This window comes from Taudactylus pleione, unplaced genomic scaffold (genome assembly GCF_031769625.1).
Source record: "Taudactylus pleione unplaced genomic scaffold, aTauple2 ptg000832l, whole genome shotgun sequence".
In the NCBI taxonomy this organism is placed as follows: Eukaryota; Metazoa; Chordata; class Amphibia; order Anura; family Myobatrachidae; genus Taudactylus; species Taudactylus pleione.
This window is the reverse complement of record NW_028285234.1, coordinates 340,734-357,793: the sequence shown is the minus strand read 5'-3', so window position 1 is coordinate 357,793 and position 17,060 is coordinate 340,734. Positions and strand designations below refer to the sequence as shown.

Sequence of the window (17,060 nt, the reverse complement as noted above, 5' to 3'; positions counted from 1 at the left end):
GGGGGAGATGTATATAACGCACACGTCATATAGGGGGAGATGTATATAACGCACACGACATATAGGGGGAGATGTATATAACGTGCACATGTCATATAGGGGGAGATGTATATAACGTGCACATGTCATATAGGGGGAGATGTATATAACGCACATGTCATATAGGGTGAGATGTATATAACGCACATGTCATATAGGGTGAGATGTATATAACGCACATGTCATATAGGGGGAGATGTATATAACGCACACATCATATAGGGAGAGATGTATATAACGCACACGTCATATAGGGGGAGATGTATATAACGCACACGTCATAAAGGGGGAGATGTATATAACGCACATGTCATATAGGGGGAGATGTATATAACGCACACGTCATATAGGGGGAGATGTATATAACGCACACGTCATATAGGGGGAGATGTATATAACGCACACGTCATATAGGGGGAGATGTATATAACGCACACGTCATATAGGGGGAGATGTATATAACGCACATGTCATATAGGGGGAGATGTATATAACGTGCACATGTCATATAGGGGGAGATGTATATAACGCACATGTCATATAGGGGGAGATGTATATAACGTGCACATGTCATATAGGGGGAGATGTATATAACGTGCACATGTCATATAGGGGGAGATGTATATAACGCACATGTCATATAGGGGGAGATGTATATAACGCACATGTCATATAGGGGGAGATGTATATAACGTGCACATGTCATATAGGGGGAGATGTATATAACGTGCACATGTCATATAGGGGGAGATGTATATAACGCACATGTCATATAGGGGGAGATGTATATAACGCACATGTCATATAGGGGGAGATGTATATAACGTGCACATGTCATATAGGGGGAGATGTATATAACGTGCACATATCATATAGGGGGAGATGTATATAACGTGCACATGTCATATAGGGGGAGATGTATATAACGCACATGTCATATAGGGGGAGATGTATATAACGCACATGTCATATAGGGGGAGATGTATATAACGCACATGTCATATAGGGGGAGATGTATATAACGCACATGTCATATAGGGGGAGATGTATATAACGCACATGTCATATAGGGGGAGATGTATATAACGCACATGTCATATAGGGGGAGATGTATATAACGCACATGTCATATAGGGGGAGATGTATATAACGTGCACATGTCATATAGGGGGAGATGTATATAACGTGCACATGTCATATAGGGGGAGATGTATATAACGCACATGTCATATAGGGGGAGATGTATATAACGCACATGTCATATAGGGGGAGATGTATATAACGTGCACATGTCATATAGGGGGAGATGTATATAACGTGCACATGTCATATAGGGGGAGATGTATATAACGTGCACATGTCATATAGGGGGAGATGTATATAACGTGCACATGTCATATAGGGGGAGATGTATATAACGTGCACATGTCATATAGGGGGAGATGTATATAACGTGCACATGTCATATAGGGGGAGATGTATATAACGCACATGTCATATAGGGGGAGATGTATATAACGCACATGTCATATAGGGGGAGATGTATCCAGTCCTAGAGAGAGATAAAGTGCTCGTGGCAACCAATCAGCGTCTGACTCATTTATACAGGCCAGTATTTATACATGACAGACGGAAGCTGATTGGTGGCTCTGGGCACTTTCTCCCCTATAGGGTTATAGGTCACGGTACCTGGCGCAGTACATCCAGCCGATGGTGCATGTAACACACATGTAACATGTTATAGGTCACGGTACCTGGCGCAGTACATCCAGCCGATGGTGAAGAGACAGGACAGTGCGGAGATGCTGCATCCAATGAACGTCAGTACAGAGAGAGACACGAGGTGCAGCTCCGATATAACCTCACTGGACACTTGCTGCATGGTGAGAGCGGAGATTAGTGGGGGCACAGAGTATAAGGACACATATTACTTTACTGTATATATATATATATATATACATATATACATACTTTACGAGAGGGAAAGGGGAGAGATGAGAGATATGTGCTGAATACGGTGTCTCATTATACACAGATGTGCCTCCTGAGGAAGGGGCTCGTGGGGTCGGGAGACTGAGAACGTGATTCTATTTTATATGATGAGCAACATAACAATAAATGCACAAAGAATCTGGTGAGGATCCTATATCTCTCTACTGCACTAATCCACATATACGTATATATATAACAGGGTGACAACCAGCAAAGAAAAATCAGGAATGTTCCCATATTAATGGGAGTTAGGGGTACACATAGTGGTGAGTAATGAGTGACAGTGGGGGTACAGGAAAGATACAGGAGATTTGGGGGTACGTATGTTACCTGTGAGAGAGGTTACTGTATTACTGGGAGTTAGGGGTACACACAGTGGTGAGTAATGAGTGACAGTGGGGGTACAGGAAAGATACAGGAGATTTGGGGGTACGTATGTTACATGTGAGAGAGGTTACTGTATTACTGGGAGTTAGGGGTACACATAGTGGTGAGTAATGAGTGACAGTGGGGGGTACAGGAAAGATACAGGAGATTTGGGGGTACGTATGTTACCTGTGAGAGAGGTTACTGTATTACTGGGAGTTAGGGGTACACATAGTGGTGAATAATGAGTGACAGTGGGGGGTACAGGAAAGATACAGGAGATTTGGGGGTACGTATGTTACCTGTGAGAGATGTTACTGTATTACTGGGAGTTAGGGGTACACATAGTGGTGAGTAATGAGTGACAGTGGGGGTACAGGAAAGATACAGGAGATTTGGGGGTACGTATGTTACCTGTGAGAGAGGTTACTGTATTACTGGGAGTTAGGGGTACACATAGTGGTGAGTAATGAGTGACAGTGGGGGGTACAGGAAAGATACAGGAGATTTGGGGGTACGGATGTTACCTGTGAGAGATGTTGCTGTATTACTGGGAGTTAGGGGTACACATAGTGGTGAATAATGAGTGACAGTGGGGGGTATAGGAAAGATACAGGAGATTTGGGGGTACGTATGTTACCTGTGAGATGTTTTGTATTACTGGGAGTTAGGGGTACATACAGTGGTGAGTAATGTGACAGTGGGGGGTACAGGAAAGATACAGGAGATTTGGGGGTACGGATGTTACCTGTGAGAGAGGTTACTGTATTACTGGGAGTTAGGGGTACACATAGTGGTGAATAATGAGTGACAGTGGGGGGTACAGGAAAGATACAGGAGATTTGGGGGTACGTATGTTACCTGTGAGATGTTACTGTATTACTGGGAGTTAGGGGTACACGTAGTGGTGAGTAATGAGTGACAGTGGGGGGTACAGGAAAGATACAGGAGATTTGGGGGTACGTATGTTACCTGTGAGAGATGTTACTGTATTACTGGGAGTTAGGGGTACACATAGTGGTGAGTAATGAGTGACAGTGGGGGGACAGGAAAGATACAGGAGATTTGGGGGTACAAGTTACTATATTGCTGGGTGTTTAGGGGAACACGTAATAATGTCTGAATTGGGTTATGTAGAAGACATATCTCAGTGAGCAGGATTATGGGCCTGATTCAGAGAGGTACCTTATGCCGATAATTACATGGTTTAACGATTACCTGTAAATGCTGAGTCAGTGGAGGCCATGTAGTAACTGGAGGCCATGTAGTAAGTGTAGTCACTGGAGACCATGTAGTCACTGGAGGCCATGCAGTAAGTGGAGGCCATGCAGTCAGTGGAGGCCATATAGTAAGTGTAGGCCATGCAGTCAGTGGATGTCATGTAGTCACTGGAGGCCATGTAGTTAGTGTAGTAAGTGGAGACCATGCACTAAGTCTAGGCCATGTACTAAGTGGAGGCCATGTAGTCACTGGAGGCCATGTACTAAGTGTATTCTGATACTGGGAGTACAAGCAAGGAGAAAGCTCCCTCATGAATACGAGATAGTACTTTCGCTTGTTGTATGATGTTTTGTTTTCTTATTTGCGATTGATTGAATTGAAACAATTTATTTATGGTGTATCAGGAAAATGTCAGATTATTTACAAATCGCTTTTCACTATGACTATATTACTGACGTACGTACACACACACACACACACACACATTTGTAAAAGGATACAAATTAGAAGTATTTCATTTTTGTACAGTGGTATGGAAGGACCGGTGACCTGTGGACATCTCAATACAAAAGCCGGCGTCTGCACCATTTGCACACTGAAGCTGCCGCGGTATTGGCGTATTCTCTGAACTAGGCCCCTATATTTTATACCTATCAAGAAACTCACCATCAGTACAGCAAAGTAAGTCAGATGGTTACACCGGCAGGCGGTCTGGTGTGTGCCGAGGTCGGTCCGGCAGCCATATGTGCTCCACTCATCGGATGATTCTGCAGGAGAAGATGTGGTCAGCTTTGGTTTCTGTTATCACATAGAGGTCTATAGGTAGAGCCAGCCAAGCCTTGGTTCCTGTTATTATCACATAGAGAGGCCTTTAGGTAGAGCCAGCCAAGCCTTGGTTTCGGTTATTATTACACAGAGAGGCCTATAGGTAGGGACAGCCAAGCCTTGGTTTCGGTTATTATTACACAGAGAGGCCTATAGGTAGGGACAGCCAAGCCTTGGTTTCGGTTATTATTACACAGAGAGGCCTATAGGTAGGGACAGCCAAGCCTTGGTTTCGGTTATTATTACACAGAGAGGCCTATAGGTAGGGACAGCCAAGCCTTGGTTTCGGTTATTATTACACAGAGAGGCCTATAGGTAGGGACAGCCAAGCCTTGGTTTCGGTTATTATTACACAGAGAGGCCTATAGGTAGGGACAGCCAGTTGCTATAGTGTGTAAGATTGTACTTGATAGCAGGTTTACTTCTCCGATGGTTTTATTGGTTCAAAATGTTATATCTTCACATTTACATCCATCATGTGGCTCCCTGACACTAAGGTAAACATTAGCGGCTCACTATCACCTGGCCGTCTAATTCAGGGTCAGGAGCACCTTCCCCCGGACTCCCAGAATGCTTTATGCTGCAGACAGACACACACCAATCACACCCATGTGCAGCAGCTGTGTTTTACAGCTATCCAGCAGGGAACAACATATTAAGGCCCCCATACATCAGAGATTAGTTGCAGCAATCGTGCTATTTGCAATCGATTGTGTATAAAAATCTTTCCCTTTTTCATACACAATCAATTGCAAATTGCACGATTGCTGCAATCACTCTCTGATGTATGGGGGCCTTTACCCAGGGAATGAGTCATGTTCTTTATAGCAGAATATGGCCAAGAAAGAACCCTCTTTGCCAGATAATGCAGATTATACAACAATGAACTGACAACTCAATGACGGTCATTTACAAATCGCAAGAACTGAAGACCCAGAATGGTCCTTCATATAACCGTGCGCAGCTAAATGTCCACCAAGCGCCAGGTAAGTGCCCCGTGCATGGTCTCTCTCCACCCCTTCATCTAATATCCCAAGTGGAAGTAGGGAGTATGTTGTGTGGAGAGGGTGCTGGTATCGGAGTGTCTGTATAGCTCCAGTAGGGACTTCCTGTTAGCAGCAGGTGAGGATAGAAGTAGGGAGTATGTTGTGTGGAGAGGGTGCTGGTATCTGAGTGTCTGTATAGCTCCAGTAGGGACTTCCTGTTAGCAGCAGGTGAGGATAGAAGTAGGGAGTATGTTGTGTGGAGAGGGTGCTGGTATCTGAGTGTCTGTATAGCACCAGTAGGGACTTCCTGTTAGCAGCAGGTGAGGATAGAAGTAGGGAGTATGTTGTGTGGAGAGGGTGCCAGTATCTGAGTGTCTGTATAGCACCAGTAGGGACTTCCTGTTAGCAGCAGGTGAGGATAGAAGTAGGGAGTATGTTGTGTGGAGAGGGTGCTGGTATCTGAGTGTCTGTATAGCACCAGTAGGGACTTCCTGTTAGCAGCAGGTGAGGATAGAAGTAGGGAGTATGTTGTGTGGAGAGGGTGCTGGTATCTGAGTGTCTGTATAGCACCAGTAGGGACTTCCTGTTAGCAGCAGGTGAGGATGGAAGTAGGGAGTATGTTGTGTGGAGAGGGTGCTGGTATCTGAGTGTCTGTATAGCACCAGTAGGGACTTCCTGTTAGCAGCAGGTGAGGATAGAAGTAGGGAGTATGTTGTGTGGAGAGGGTGCTGGTATCGGAGTGTCTGTATAGCACCAGTAGGGACTTCCTGTTAGCAGCAGGTGAGGATAGAAGTAGGGAGTATGTTGTGTGGAGAGGGTGCTGGTATCTGAGTGTCTGTATAGCACCAGTAGGGACTTCCTGTTAGCAGCAGGTGAGGATAGAAGTAGGGAGTATGTTGTGTGGAGAGGGTGCTGGTATCTGAGTGTCTGTATAGCACCAGTAGGGACTTCCTGTTAGCAGCAGGTGAGGATAGAAGTAGGGAGTATGTTGTGTGGAGAGGGTGCTGGTATCTGAGTGTCTGTATAGCACCAGTAGGGACTTCCTGTTAGCAACAGGTGAGGATGGAAGTAGGGAGTATGTTGTGTGGAGAGGGTGCTGGTATCTGAGTGTCTGTATAGCACCAGTAGGGACTTCCTGTTAGCAGCAGGTGAGGATAGAAGTAGGGAGTATGTTGTGTGGAGAGGGTGCTGGTATCTGAGTGTCTGTATAGCTCCAGTAGGGACTTCCTGTTAGCAGCAGGTGAGGATAGAAGTAGGGAGTATGTTGTGTGGAGAGGGTGCTTGTATCTGAGTGTCTGTATAGCACCAGTAGGGACTTCCTGTTAGCAGCAGGTGAGGATAGAAGTAGGGAGTATGTTGTGTGGAGAGGGTGCTGGTATCTGAGTGTCTGTATAGCACCAGTAGGGACTTCCTGTTAGCAACAGGTGAGGATGGAAGTAGGGAGTATGTTGTGTGGAGAGGGTGCTGGTATCTGAGTGTCTGTATAGCACCAGTAGGGACTTCCTGTTAGCAGCAGGTGAGGATAGAAGTAGGGAGTATGTTGTGTGGAGAGGGTGCTGGCATCTGAGTGTCTGTATAGCTCCAGTAGGGACTTCCTGTTAGCAGCAGGTGAGGATAGAAGTAGGGAGTATGTTGTGTGGAGAGGGTGCTGGTATCTGAGTGTCTGTATAGCGCCAGTAGGGACTTCCTGTTAGCAGCAGGTGAGGATAGAAGTAGGGAGTATGTTGTGTGGAGAGGGTGCTGGTATCCGAGTGTCTGTATAGCACCAGTAGGGACTTCCTGTTAGCAGCAGGTGAGGATAGAAGTAGGGAGTATGTTGTGTGGAGAGGGTATCGGTATCCCGGTGTCTATAGCACCAGTAGGGACTTCCTGTTAGCAGCAGGTGAGGATAGAAGTAGGGAGTATGTTGTGTGGAGAGGGTGCTGGTATCTGAGTGTCTGTATAGCTCCAGTAGGGACTTCCTGTTAGCAGCAGGTGAGGATGGAAGTAGGGAGTATGTTGTGTGGAGAGGGTGCTGGTATCGGAGTGTCTGTATAGCACCAGTAGGGACTTCCTGTTAGCAGCAGGTGAGGATAGAAGTAGGGAGTATGTTGTGTGGAGAGGGTGCTGGTATCTGAGTGTCTGTATAGCTCCAGTAGGGACTTCCTGTTAGCAGCAGGTGAGGATAGAAGTAGGGAGTATGTTGTGTGGAGAGGGTGCTGGTATCTGAGTGTCTGTATAGCTCCAGTAGGGACTTCCTGTTAGCAGCAGGTGAGGATAGAAGTAGGGAGTATGTTGTGTGGAGAGGGTGCCAGTATCTGACTGTATAGCTCCAGTAGGGACTTCCTGTTAGCAGCAGGTGAGGATGGAAGTAGGGAGTATGTTGTGTGGAGAGGGTGCTGGTATCGGAGTGTCTGTATAGCACCAGTAGGGACTTCCTGTTAGCAGCAGGTGAGGATAGAAGTAGGGAGTATATTGTGTGGAGAGGGTGCTGGTATCTGAGTGTCTGTATAGCACCAGTAGGGACTTCCTGTTAGCAGCAGGTGAGGATAGAAGTAGGGAGTATGTTGTGTGGAGAGGGTGCTGGTATCTGAGTGTCTGTATAGCACCAGTAGGGACTTCCTGTTAGCAACAGGTGAGGATGGAAGTAGGGAGTATGTTGTGTGGAGAGGGTGCCAGTATCTGAGTGTATAGCTCCAGTAGGGACTTCCTGTTAGCAGCAGGTGAGGATGGAAGTAGGGAGTATGTTGTGTGGAGAGGGTGCTGGTATCTGAGTGTCTGTATAGCGCCAGTAGGGACTTCCTGTTAGCAGCAGGTGAGGATAGAAGTAGGGAGTATGTTGTGTGGAGAGGGTGCTGGCGCTATAATTTGCTGACCATGATCATACTGACAGCCATTATGTGTACGGGATAATAGTCTCTGGTGGTCTAGTGGTCCCAGCGGCTCCAATGCAGCTTCTGGGTCCTGGTGGTCGTGTGACCATCACTTCTGAGTCAGACCATTGAAGGACTGGTGGTTTTTGTAAGTATTTCCCCACTATCCCTAACCCTTCCCCTAGTGCTTAACCCTAAACTCCCCGACCAGCAGCGTACACCTAACCCTCCCGGTGGCTCCTATCCTCCACTGTCAGCATCCTCAGAATGTCAACATTTCACGTGGCAACATAGTAACTGTCAACCATGTCGCCATTCTAGTGTCAACATCAACACTCTGAATGTAGGACCTGGCTACTGCTGCCCGTGTAACGGGATCGCTCACACATATAGAGAAGATCAGAGGCGCTGGGAGGGAGGGGAGCACAGCTGGGGGGGTTTCCTAATCTCTACGTTTTATTCCTGGCTTTCCTGTATAAATTCCCTGCCAAATTCTGTACTTACAATGCCGTGGTCAGTACATAACAGGAGAGGTGGCAGAACTAACTACAGACAACAAAGAAAGGTAATATCATCAGGGCACGGACACCCCCTGACAGCACAGGGATGACCGGTCACCCCCCTGACAGCACAGGGATGACCGGTCACCCCCCTGACAGCACAGGGATGACCGGTCACCCCCCCTGACAGCACAGGGATGACCGGTCACCCCCCTGACAGCACAGGGATGACCGGTCACCCCCCTGACAGCACAGGGATGACCGGTCACCCCCCTGACAGCACAGGGATGACCGGTCACCCCCCCTGACAGCACAGGGATGACCGGTCACCCCCCCTGACAGCACAGGGATGACCGGTCACCCCCCTGACAGCACAGGGATGACCGGTCACCCCCCTGACAGCACAGGGATGACCGGTCACCCCCCTGACAGCATTGCCCCGGTCACGCCCACATTGCCCCGGTCACGCCCACATTGCCCCGGTCACGCCCACATTGCCCCGGTCACGCCCACATTGCCCCGGTCACGCCCACATTGCCCCGGTCACGCCCACATAACCACTGGCCACCCATCCACTTCTCACAACAGGTGCCTGATCATTTTTCAGCGCCAGTCCTAGGGGTAGATGCACTAAAGGCAGGCACACCCCAGCTATGTCACTGAGGATGCGTGCTCCTGCATACGGGTACGGCGGGTGATATTGTCAGCGATGGCCATGCTGTCGCAGTTGCCCCCAGTAAGTGTGTATGCACTTGCTGATGCCCTGAACCCCGACAGGACGACATCGGCTGGGTATACATCGTTGAATGTGTATCCAGCATAAGCCCTGGAGAGTGATAAAGTACCAAGCAATCAGCTCCTCACTGTCATTTTTCAAACACAGTAAATAGTGAATATGACTAACACTCCGCGTACCGTGGAGTGAATGACGCTACTGTTCACTAAGAAACCTGCTGAGGGTAAGGGTGGATGTTAGCGGTCAGTGTTTTGTCGGCTGCATAGTTGCGCATGCGCTCAGTGACGAGGTGGCATCTGAGGTCAGCACAAAAAATAATAAAAGCAGCTCTGAGTTTTTGTTTTAATTCAAACCCAACTTTATTAGTAGACAGTAACAGACAGCAGGGGCGTCCTGTAAGCAGTGCACTAGTAATGACAGGAGAAAGAGTTAATGGCAGCCGGGGGGCGCAATGCGGCGCTGGAGATACAGGACACGGTAAGTGTAAAAATAAATATTGATAACATCTGAGGCCCTTATCTCTGACATAGGAGCAGCGGCGTACGGAGCGGGCTGGGCCAAGGTGAAGGGGGCGTGGCCTAATCACAGCGCCATAAGAACACTCAGCGCTGGCAGCAGAACAGAACATCCATTAGTACATATGGAGAAGAGTACAGTACAGTACATATGGAGAAGAGTACAGTACAGTACATATGGAGAAGAGTACAGTACATATAGGGAAGAGTACAGTACAGTACATATGGAGAAGAGTACAGTACATATAGGGAAGAGTACAGTACAGTACATATGGAGAAGAGTACAGTACATATAGGGAAGAGTACAGTACAGTACATATGGAGAAGAGTACAGTACATATAGGGAAGAGTACAGTACAGTACATATGGAGAAGAGTACAGTACAGTACATATGGAGAAGAGTACAGTACAGTACATATAGAGAAGAGTACAGTACATATAGGGAAGAGTACAGTACAGTACATATGGAGAAGAGTACAGTACATATAGGGAAGAGTACAGTACATATGGAGAAGAGTACAGTACAGTACATATGGAGAAGAGTACAGTACATATAGGGAAGAGTACAGTACAGTACATATGGAGAAGAGTACAGTACAGTACATATGGAGAAGAGTACAGTACATATAGGGAAGAGTACAGTACAGTACATATGGAGAAGAGTACAGTACATATAGGGAAGAGTACAGTACAGTACATATGGAGAAGAGTACAGTACATATAGGGAAGAGTACAGTACATATGGAGAAGAGTACAGTACAGTACATATGGAGAAGAGTACAGTACATATAGAGAAGAGTACAGTACAGTACATATGGAGAAGAGTACAGTACATATAGGGAAGAGTACAGTACATATGGAGAAGAGTACAGTACATATGGAGAACAGTACATATGGAGAAGAGTACAGTACATATAGGGAAGAGTACAGTACAGTACATATGGAGAAGAGTACAGTACATATAGGGAAGAGTACAGTACATATGGAGAAGAGTACAGTACAGTACATATGGAGAAGAGTACAGTACATATAGAGAAGAGTACAGTACAGTACATATGGAGAAGAGTACAGTACATATAGGGAAGAGTACAGTACATATGGAGAAGAGTACAGTACATATGGAGAACAGTACATATGGAGAAGAGTACAGTACATATAGGGAAGAGTACAGTACATATGGAGAACAGTACATATGGAGAAGAGTACAGTACACATGGAGAAGAGTACAGTACATATGGAGAACAGTACATATGGAGAAGAGTACAGTACAGTACATATGGAGAAGAGTACAGTACATATAGGGAAGAGTACAGTACAGATGGAGAAGAGTACAGTACATATGGAGAACAGTACATATGGAGAAGAGTACAGTACATATGGAGAACAGTACATATGGAGAAGAGTACAGTACAGTACATATGGAGAACAGTACATATGGAGAAGAGTACAGTACAGTACATATGGAGAAGAGTACAGTACATATAGAGAAGAGTACGGTACAGTACATATGGAGAAGAGTACAGTACAGTACATATGGAGAACAGTACAGTACATATGGAGAAGAGTACAGTACAGTACACATGGAGAAGAGTACAGTACATATGGAGAACAGTACAGTACATATGGAGAAGAGTACAGTACATATAGGGAAGAGTACAGTACAGTACATATGGAGAAGAGTACAGTACATATAGGGAAGAGTACAGTACATATGGAGAAGAGTACAGTACATATAGGGAAGAGTACAGTACAGTACATATGGAGAAGAGTACAGTACATATGGAGAAGAGTACAGTACATATAGGGAAGAGTACAGTACAGTACATATGGAGAAGAGTACAGTACATATAGGGAAGAGTACAGTACATATGGAGAACAGTACAGTACATATGGAGAAGAGTACAGTACATATAGGGAAGAGTACAGTACAGTACATATGGAGAAGAGTACAGTACATATAGGGAAGAGTACAGTACATATGGAGAAGAGTACAGTACATATAGGGAAGAGTACAGTACAGTACATATGGAGAAGAGTACAGTACAGTACATATGGAGAAGAGTACAGTACATATAGGGAAGAGTACAGTACAGTACATATGGAGAAGAGTACAGTACAGTACATATGGAGAAGAGTACAGTACATATAGAGAAGAGTACAGTACAGTACATATGGAGAAGAGTACAGTACATATAGGGAAGAGTACAGTACAGTACATATGGAGAAGAGTACAGTACATATAGGGAAGAGTACAGCACAGTACATATGGAGAAGAGTACAGTACAGTACATATGGAGAAGAGTACAGTACATATAGGGAAGAGTACAGTACAGTACACATGGAGAAGAGTACAGTACATATGGAGAACAGTACATATGGAGAAGAGTACAGTACACATGGAGAAGAGTACAGTACATATGGAGAACAGTACATATGGAGAAGAGTACAGTACAGTACATATGGAGAAGAATACAGTACATATGGAGAACAGTACATATGGAGAAGAGTACAGTACATATAGAGAAGAGTACGGTACAGTACATATGGAGAAGAGTACAGTACAGTACATATGGAGAAGAGTACAGTACACATGGAGAAGAGTACAGTACAGTACATATGGAGAACAGTACATATGGAGAAGAGTACAGTACAGTACATATGGAGAAGAGTACAGTACATATGGAAAACAGTACATATGGAGAAGAGTACAGTACAGTACATATGGAGAAGAGTACAGTACATATAGAGAAGAGTACGGTACAGTACATATGGAGAACAGTACATATGGAGAAGAGTACAGTACAGGATGCATGGAGCTCTTAACGGGTGCTATTTACTAACAGGAGGTAAGGAGGATGTCTGTAAAGTGACAGTTAGGTGCTGATTGGTTGATACTTTATGACTCTCCCCCCTAATGGGGCCGTCATACACCCCTGGGAATAATGGGCGACTATTAATAACAGGTATTATTATACTCACCGTCCCAGAACACACATAACGGAGAGAGGTTTCCCTGCAGAGAGAGAAGGCGCAGTGTATTAGGGGGAAGCTCTGTACTATAGGAGCTGACAATCTAATATACACTATATAACAGAATGGTCCATTTCTAGCATTTTCTCCAGATATTCTCTATTAACAACCAAAGAATTATCAAATTCTAACAAAACTAGTCCCAAATATTCCCATAATGACAGATTAGGATATTACGGACTTCAGAGAACTCAGCAGATTCCCAACAGGATTTCTGGTGTCTTTAAGGAACAAAGGGGACATTTGGGGAATATTTTAGGTCCATCCTACTTGTTATTGATATAAATGACTAGGGCCCCTGTACCCATTGGTTAGGAGGCTGTAATTAGGGAGCCCACGTGTTCCGGCACATAGAGGAGGGGCAGGAACAGAGGCCATGATTCATTACGGATCGCAACTGACAATGCAATAGCGATTACGCACGCAGTTCAACTGTGATAGTACGCTAATCCATTGTGTGCGCTATGCAGCAGCATAACATAAGGACGCCCATCTTATCTTACACACATCCGTAACACTTAGCAAGACTGTGACACCATCGGTAACATGGCGTAACATCGCAGCCTCACACACACACCGCGCAGCGCTCTCCTGCCTCTCCTCTCACAGCCGTGCAGCGCTCTCCTGGCTCTCCTCTCATAGCCGTGCAGCGCTCTCCTGCCTCTCCTCTCACAGCCGTGCAGCGCTCTCCTGCCTCTCCTCTCACACACACCGCGCAGCGCTCTCCTGCCTCTCTTCTCACACACACCGCGCAGCGCTCTCCTGCCTCTCTTCTCACACACACCGCGCAGCGCTCTCCTGCCTCTCCTCTCACAGCCGTGCAGCGCTCTCCTGCCTCTCCTCTCACAGCCATGCAGCGCTCTCCTGCCTCTCCTCTCACAGCCGTGCAGCGCTCTCCTGCCTCTCCTCTCACACACACCGCGCAGCGCTCTCCTGCCTCTCCTCTCACAGCCGTGCAGCGCTCTCCTGTCTCACTCTCACAGCTGTGCAGCGCTCTCCTGCCTCTCCTCTCACACACCGTGCAGCGCTCTCCTGCCTCTCCTCTCACAGCCGTGCAGCGCTCTCCTGCCTCTCCTCTCACAGCCGTGGAGCCCTCTCCTGCCTCTCCTCTCACAGCCGTGCAGCGCTCTCCTGCCTCTCCTCTCACAGCCGTGCAGCGCTCTCCTGCCTCTCCTCTCACACACCGTGCAGCGCTCTCCTGCCTCTCCTCTCACAGCCGTGCAGCGCTCTCCTGCCTCCCCTCTCACAGCCGTGCAGCGCTCTCCTGCCTCTCCTCTCACAGCCGTGCAGCGCTCTCCTGCCTCTCCTCTCACAGCCGTGCAGCACTCTCCTGCCTCTCCTCTCACAGCCGTGCAGCGCTCTCCTGTCTCTCCTCCCACAGCCGTGCAGCGCTCTCCTGCCTCTCCTCTCACACACCGTGCAGCGCTCTCCTGCCTCTCCTCTCACACACCGTGAAGCGCTCTCCTCTCACAGCCGTGCAGCGCTCTCCTGCCTCTCCTCTCACAGCCGTGCAGCGCTCTCCTGCCTCTCCTCTCACCGCCGTGCAGCGCTCTCTTGTCTCTCCTCTCACAGCCGTGCAGCGCTCTCCTGCCTCTCCTCTCACAGCCGTGCAGCGCTCTCCTGCCTCTCCTCTCACCGCGGTGCAGCGCTCTCCTGCCTCTCCTCTCACCGCCGTGCAGCGCTCTCTTGTCTCTCCTCTCACACACCGTGCAGCGCTCTCCTGCCTCTCCTCTCGCAGCCGTGCAGCGCTCTCCTGCCTCTCCTCTCACAGCCGTGCAGCGCTCTCCTGCCTCTCCTCTCACAGCCGTGCAGCGCTCTCCTGCCTCTCCTCTCACAGCCGTGCAGCGCTCTCCTGCCTCTCCTCTCACAGCCGTGCAGCGCTCTCCTGCCTCTCCTCTCACCGCCGTGCAGCGCTCTCCTGCCTCTCCACTCACCGCCGTGCAGCGCTCTCTTGTCTCTCCTCTCACACACCGTGCAGCGCTCTCCTGCCTCTCCTCTCACAGCCGTGCAGCGCTCTCCTGTCTCTCCTCTCACACACCGTGCAGCGCTCTCCTCTCTATCCTCTCACAGCCGTGCAGCGCTCTCCTGTCTCTCCTCTCACAGCCATGCAGCACTCTCCTGTATCTCCTCTCACACACCGTGCAGCGCTCTCCTGTCTCTCCTCTCAGCCTTGCAGCGCTCTCCTGTCTCTCTTCACAGCCGTGCAGCGCTCTCCTGTCTCTCCTCTCAGCCGTGCAGCGCTCTCCTGCCTCTCCTCTCACAGCCGTGCAGCGCTCTCCTGCCTCTCCTCTCACACACCGTGCAGCGCTCTCCTGCCTCTCCTCTCACACACCGTGCAGCGCTCTCCTGCCTCTCCTCTCACACACCGTGCAGCGCTCTCCTGCCTCTCCTCTCACAGCCGTGCAGCGCTCTCCTGCCTCTCCTCTCACACACTGTGCAGCGCTCTCCTGCCTCTCCTCTCACAGCCGTGCAGCGCTCTCCTGTCTCTCCTCTCACAGCCGTGCAGCGCTCTCCTGCCTCTCCTCTCACAGCCGTGCAGCGCTCTCCTGTCTCTCCTCTCATATCCGTGCAGCGCTCTCCTGTCTCTCCTCTCATATCCGTGCAGCGCTCTCCTGTCTCTCCTCTCACACACCGTGCAGCGCTCTCCTGCCTCTCCTCTCACAGCCGTGCAGCGCTCTCCTGCCTCTCCTCTCACACACCGTGCAGCGCTCTCCTGTCTCTCCTCTCACAGCCGTGCAGCGCTCTCCTGGCTCTCCTCTCATAGCCGTGCAGCGCTCTCCTGCCTCTCCTCTCACAGCCGTGCAGCGCTCTCCTGCCTCTCCTCTCACACACACCGCGCAGCGCTCTCCTGCCTCTCTTCTCACACACACCGCGCAGCGCTCTCCTGCCTCTCTTCTCACACACACCGCGCAGCGCTCTCCTGCCTCTCCTCTCACAGCCGTGCAGCGCTCTCCTGCCTCTCCTCTCACAGCCATGCAGCGCTCTCCTGCCTCTCCTCTCACAGCCGTGCAGCGCTCTCCTGCCTCTCCTCTCACACACACCGCGCAGCGCTCTCCTGCCTCTCCTCTCACAGCCGTGCAGCGCTCTCCTGTCTCTCCTCTCACAGCTGTGCAGCGCTCTCCTGCCTCTCCTCTCACACACCGTGCAGCGCTCTCCTGCCTCTCCTCTCACAGCCGTGCAGCGCTCTCCTGCCTCTCCTCTCACAGCCGTGGAGCCCTCTCCTGCCTCTCCTCTCACAGCCGTGCAGCGCTCTCCTGCCTCTCCTCTCACAGCCGTGCAGCGCTCTCCTGCCTCTCCTCTCACACACCGTGCAGCGCTCTCCTGCCTCTCCTCTCACAGCCGTGCAGCGCTCTCCTGCCTCTCCTCTCACAGCCGTGCAGCGCTCTCCTGCCTCTCCTCTCACAGCCGTGCAGCGCTCTCCTGCCTCTCCTCTCACAGCCGTGCAGCACTCTCCTGCCTCTCCTCCCACAGCCGTGCAGCGCTCTCCTGTCTCTCCTCCCACAGCCGTGCAGCGCTCTCCTGCCTCTCCTCTCACACACCGTGCAGCGCTCTCCTGCCTCTCCTCTCACACACCGTGAAGCGCTCTCCTCTCACAGCCGTGCAGCGCTCTCCTGCCTCTCCTCTCACAGCCGTGCAGCGCTCTCCTGCCTCTCCTCTCACCGCCGTGCAGCGCTCTCTTGTCTCTCCTCTCACAGCCGTGCAGCGCTCTCCTGCCTCTCCTCTCACAGCCGTGCAGCGCTCTCCTGCCTCTCCTCTCACCGCGGTGCAGCGCTCTCCTGCCTCTCCTCTCACCGCCGTGCAGCGCTCTCTTGTCTCTCCTCTCACACACCGTGCAGCGCTCTCCTGCCTCTCCTCTCGCAGCCGTGCAGCGCTCTCCTGCCTCTCCTCTCACAGCCGTGCAGCGCTCTCCTGCCTCTCCTCTCACAGCCGTGCAGCGCTCTCCTGCCTCTCCTCTCACAGCCGTGCAGCGCTCTCCTGCCTCTCCTCTCACAGCCGTG

General features: G+C 49.6%; 1 protein-coding gene across 1 annotated transcript in view; it reads right to left on the bottom strand.

Moving 5' to 3' along the window:
• Window positions 1-17,060, bottom strand: part of LOC148474553 (adhesion G protein-coupled receptor G1-like) — a 374,935-nt gene that overhangs the window by 25,114 nt on the left and 332,761 nt on the right. Inside the window, exons 8-10 of the mRNA XM_088458431.1 lie at window positions 13,012-13,045; window positions 4,285-4,385; window positions 1,794-1,915 (exon numbers count right to left, since the gene is read on the bottom strand). Coding sequence (XP_088314557.1) covers window positions 1,794-1,915; window positions 4,285-4,385; window positions 13,012-13,045 — 257 coding nt within the window. The remainder of the gene's footprint in view (window positions 1-1,793; window positions 1,916-4,284; window positions 4,386-13,011; window positions 13,046-17,060) is intronic.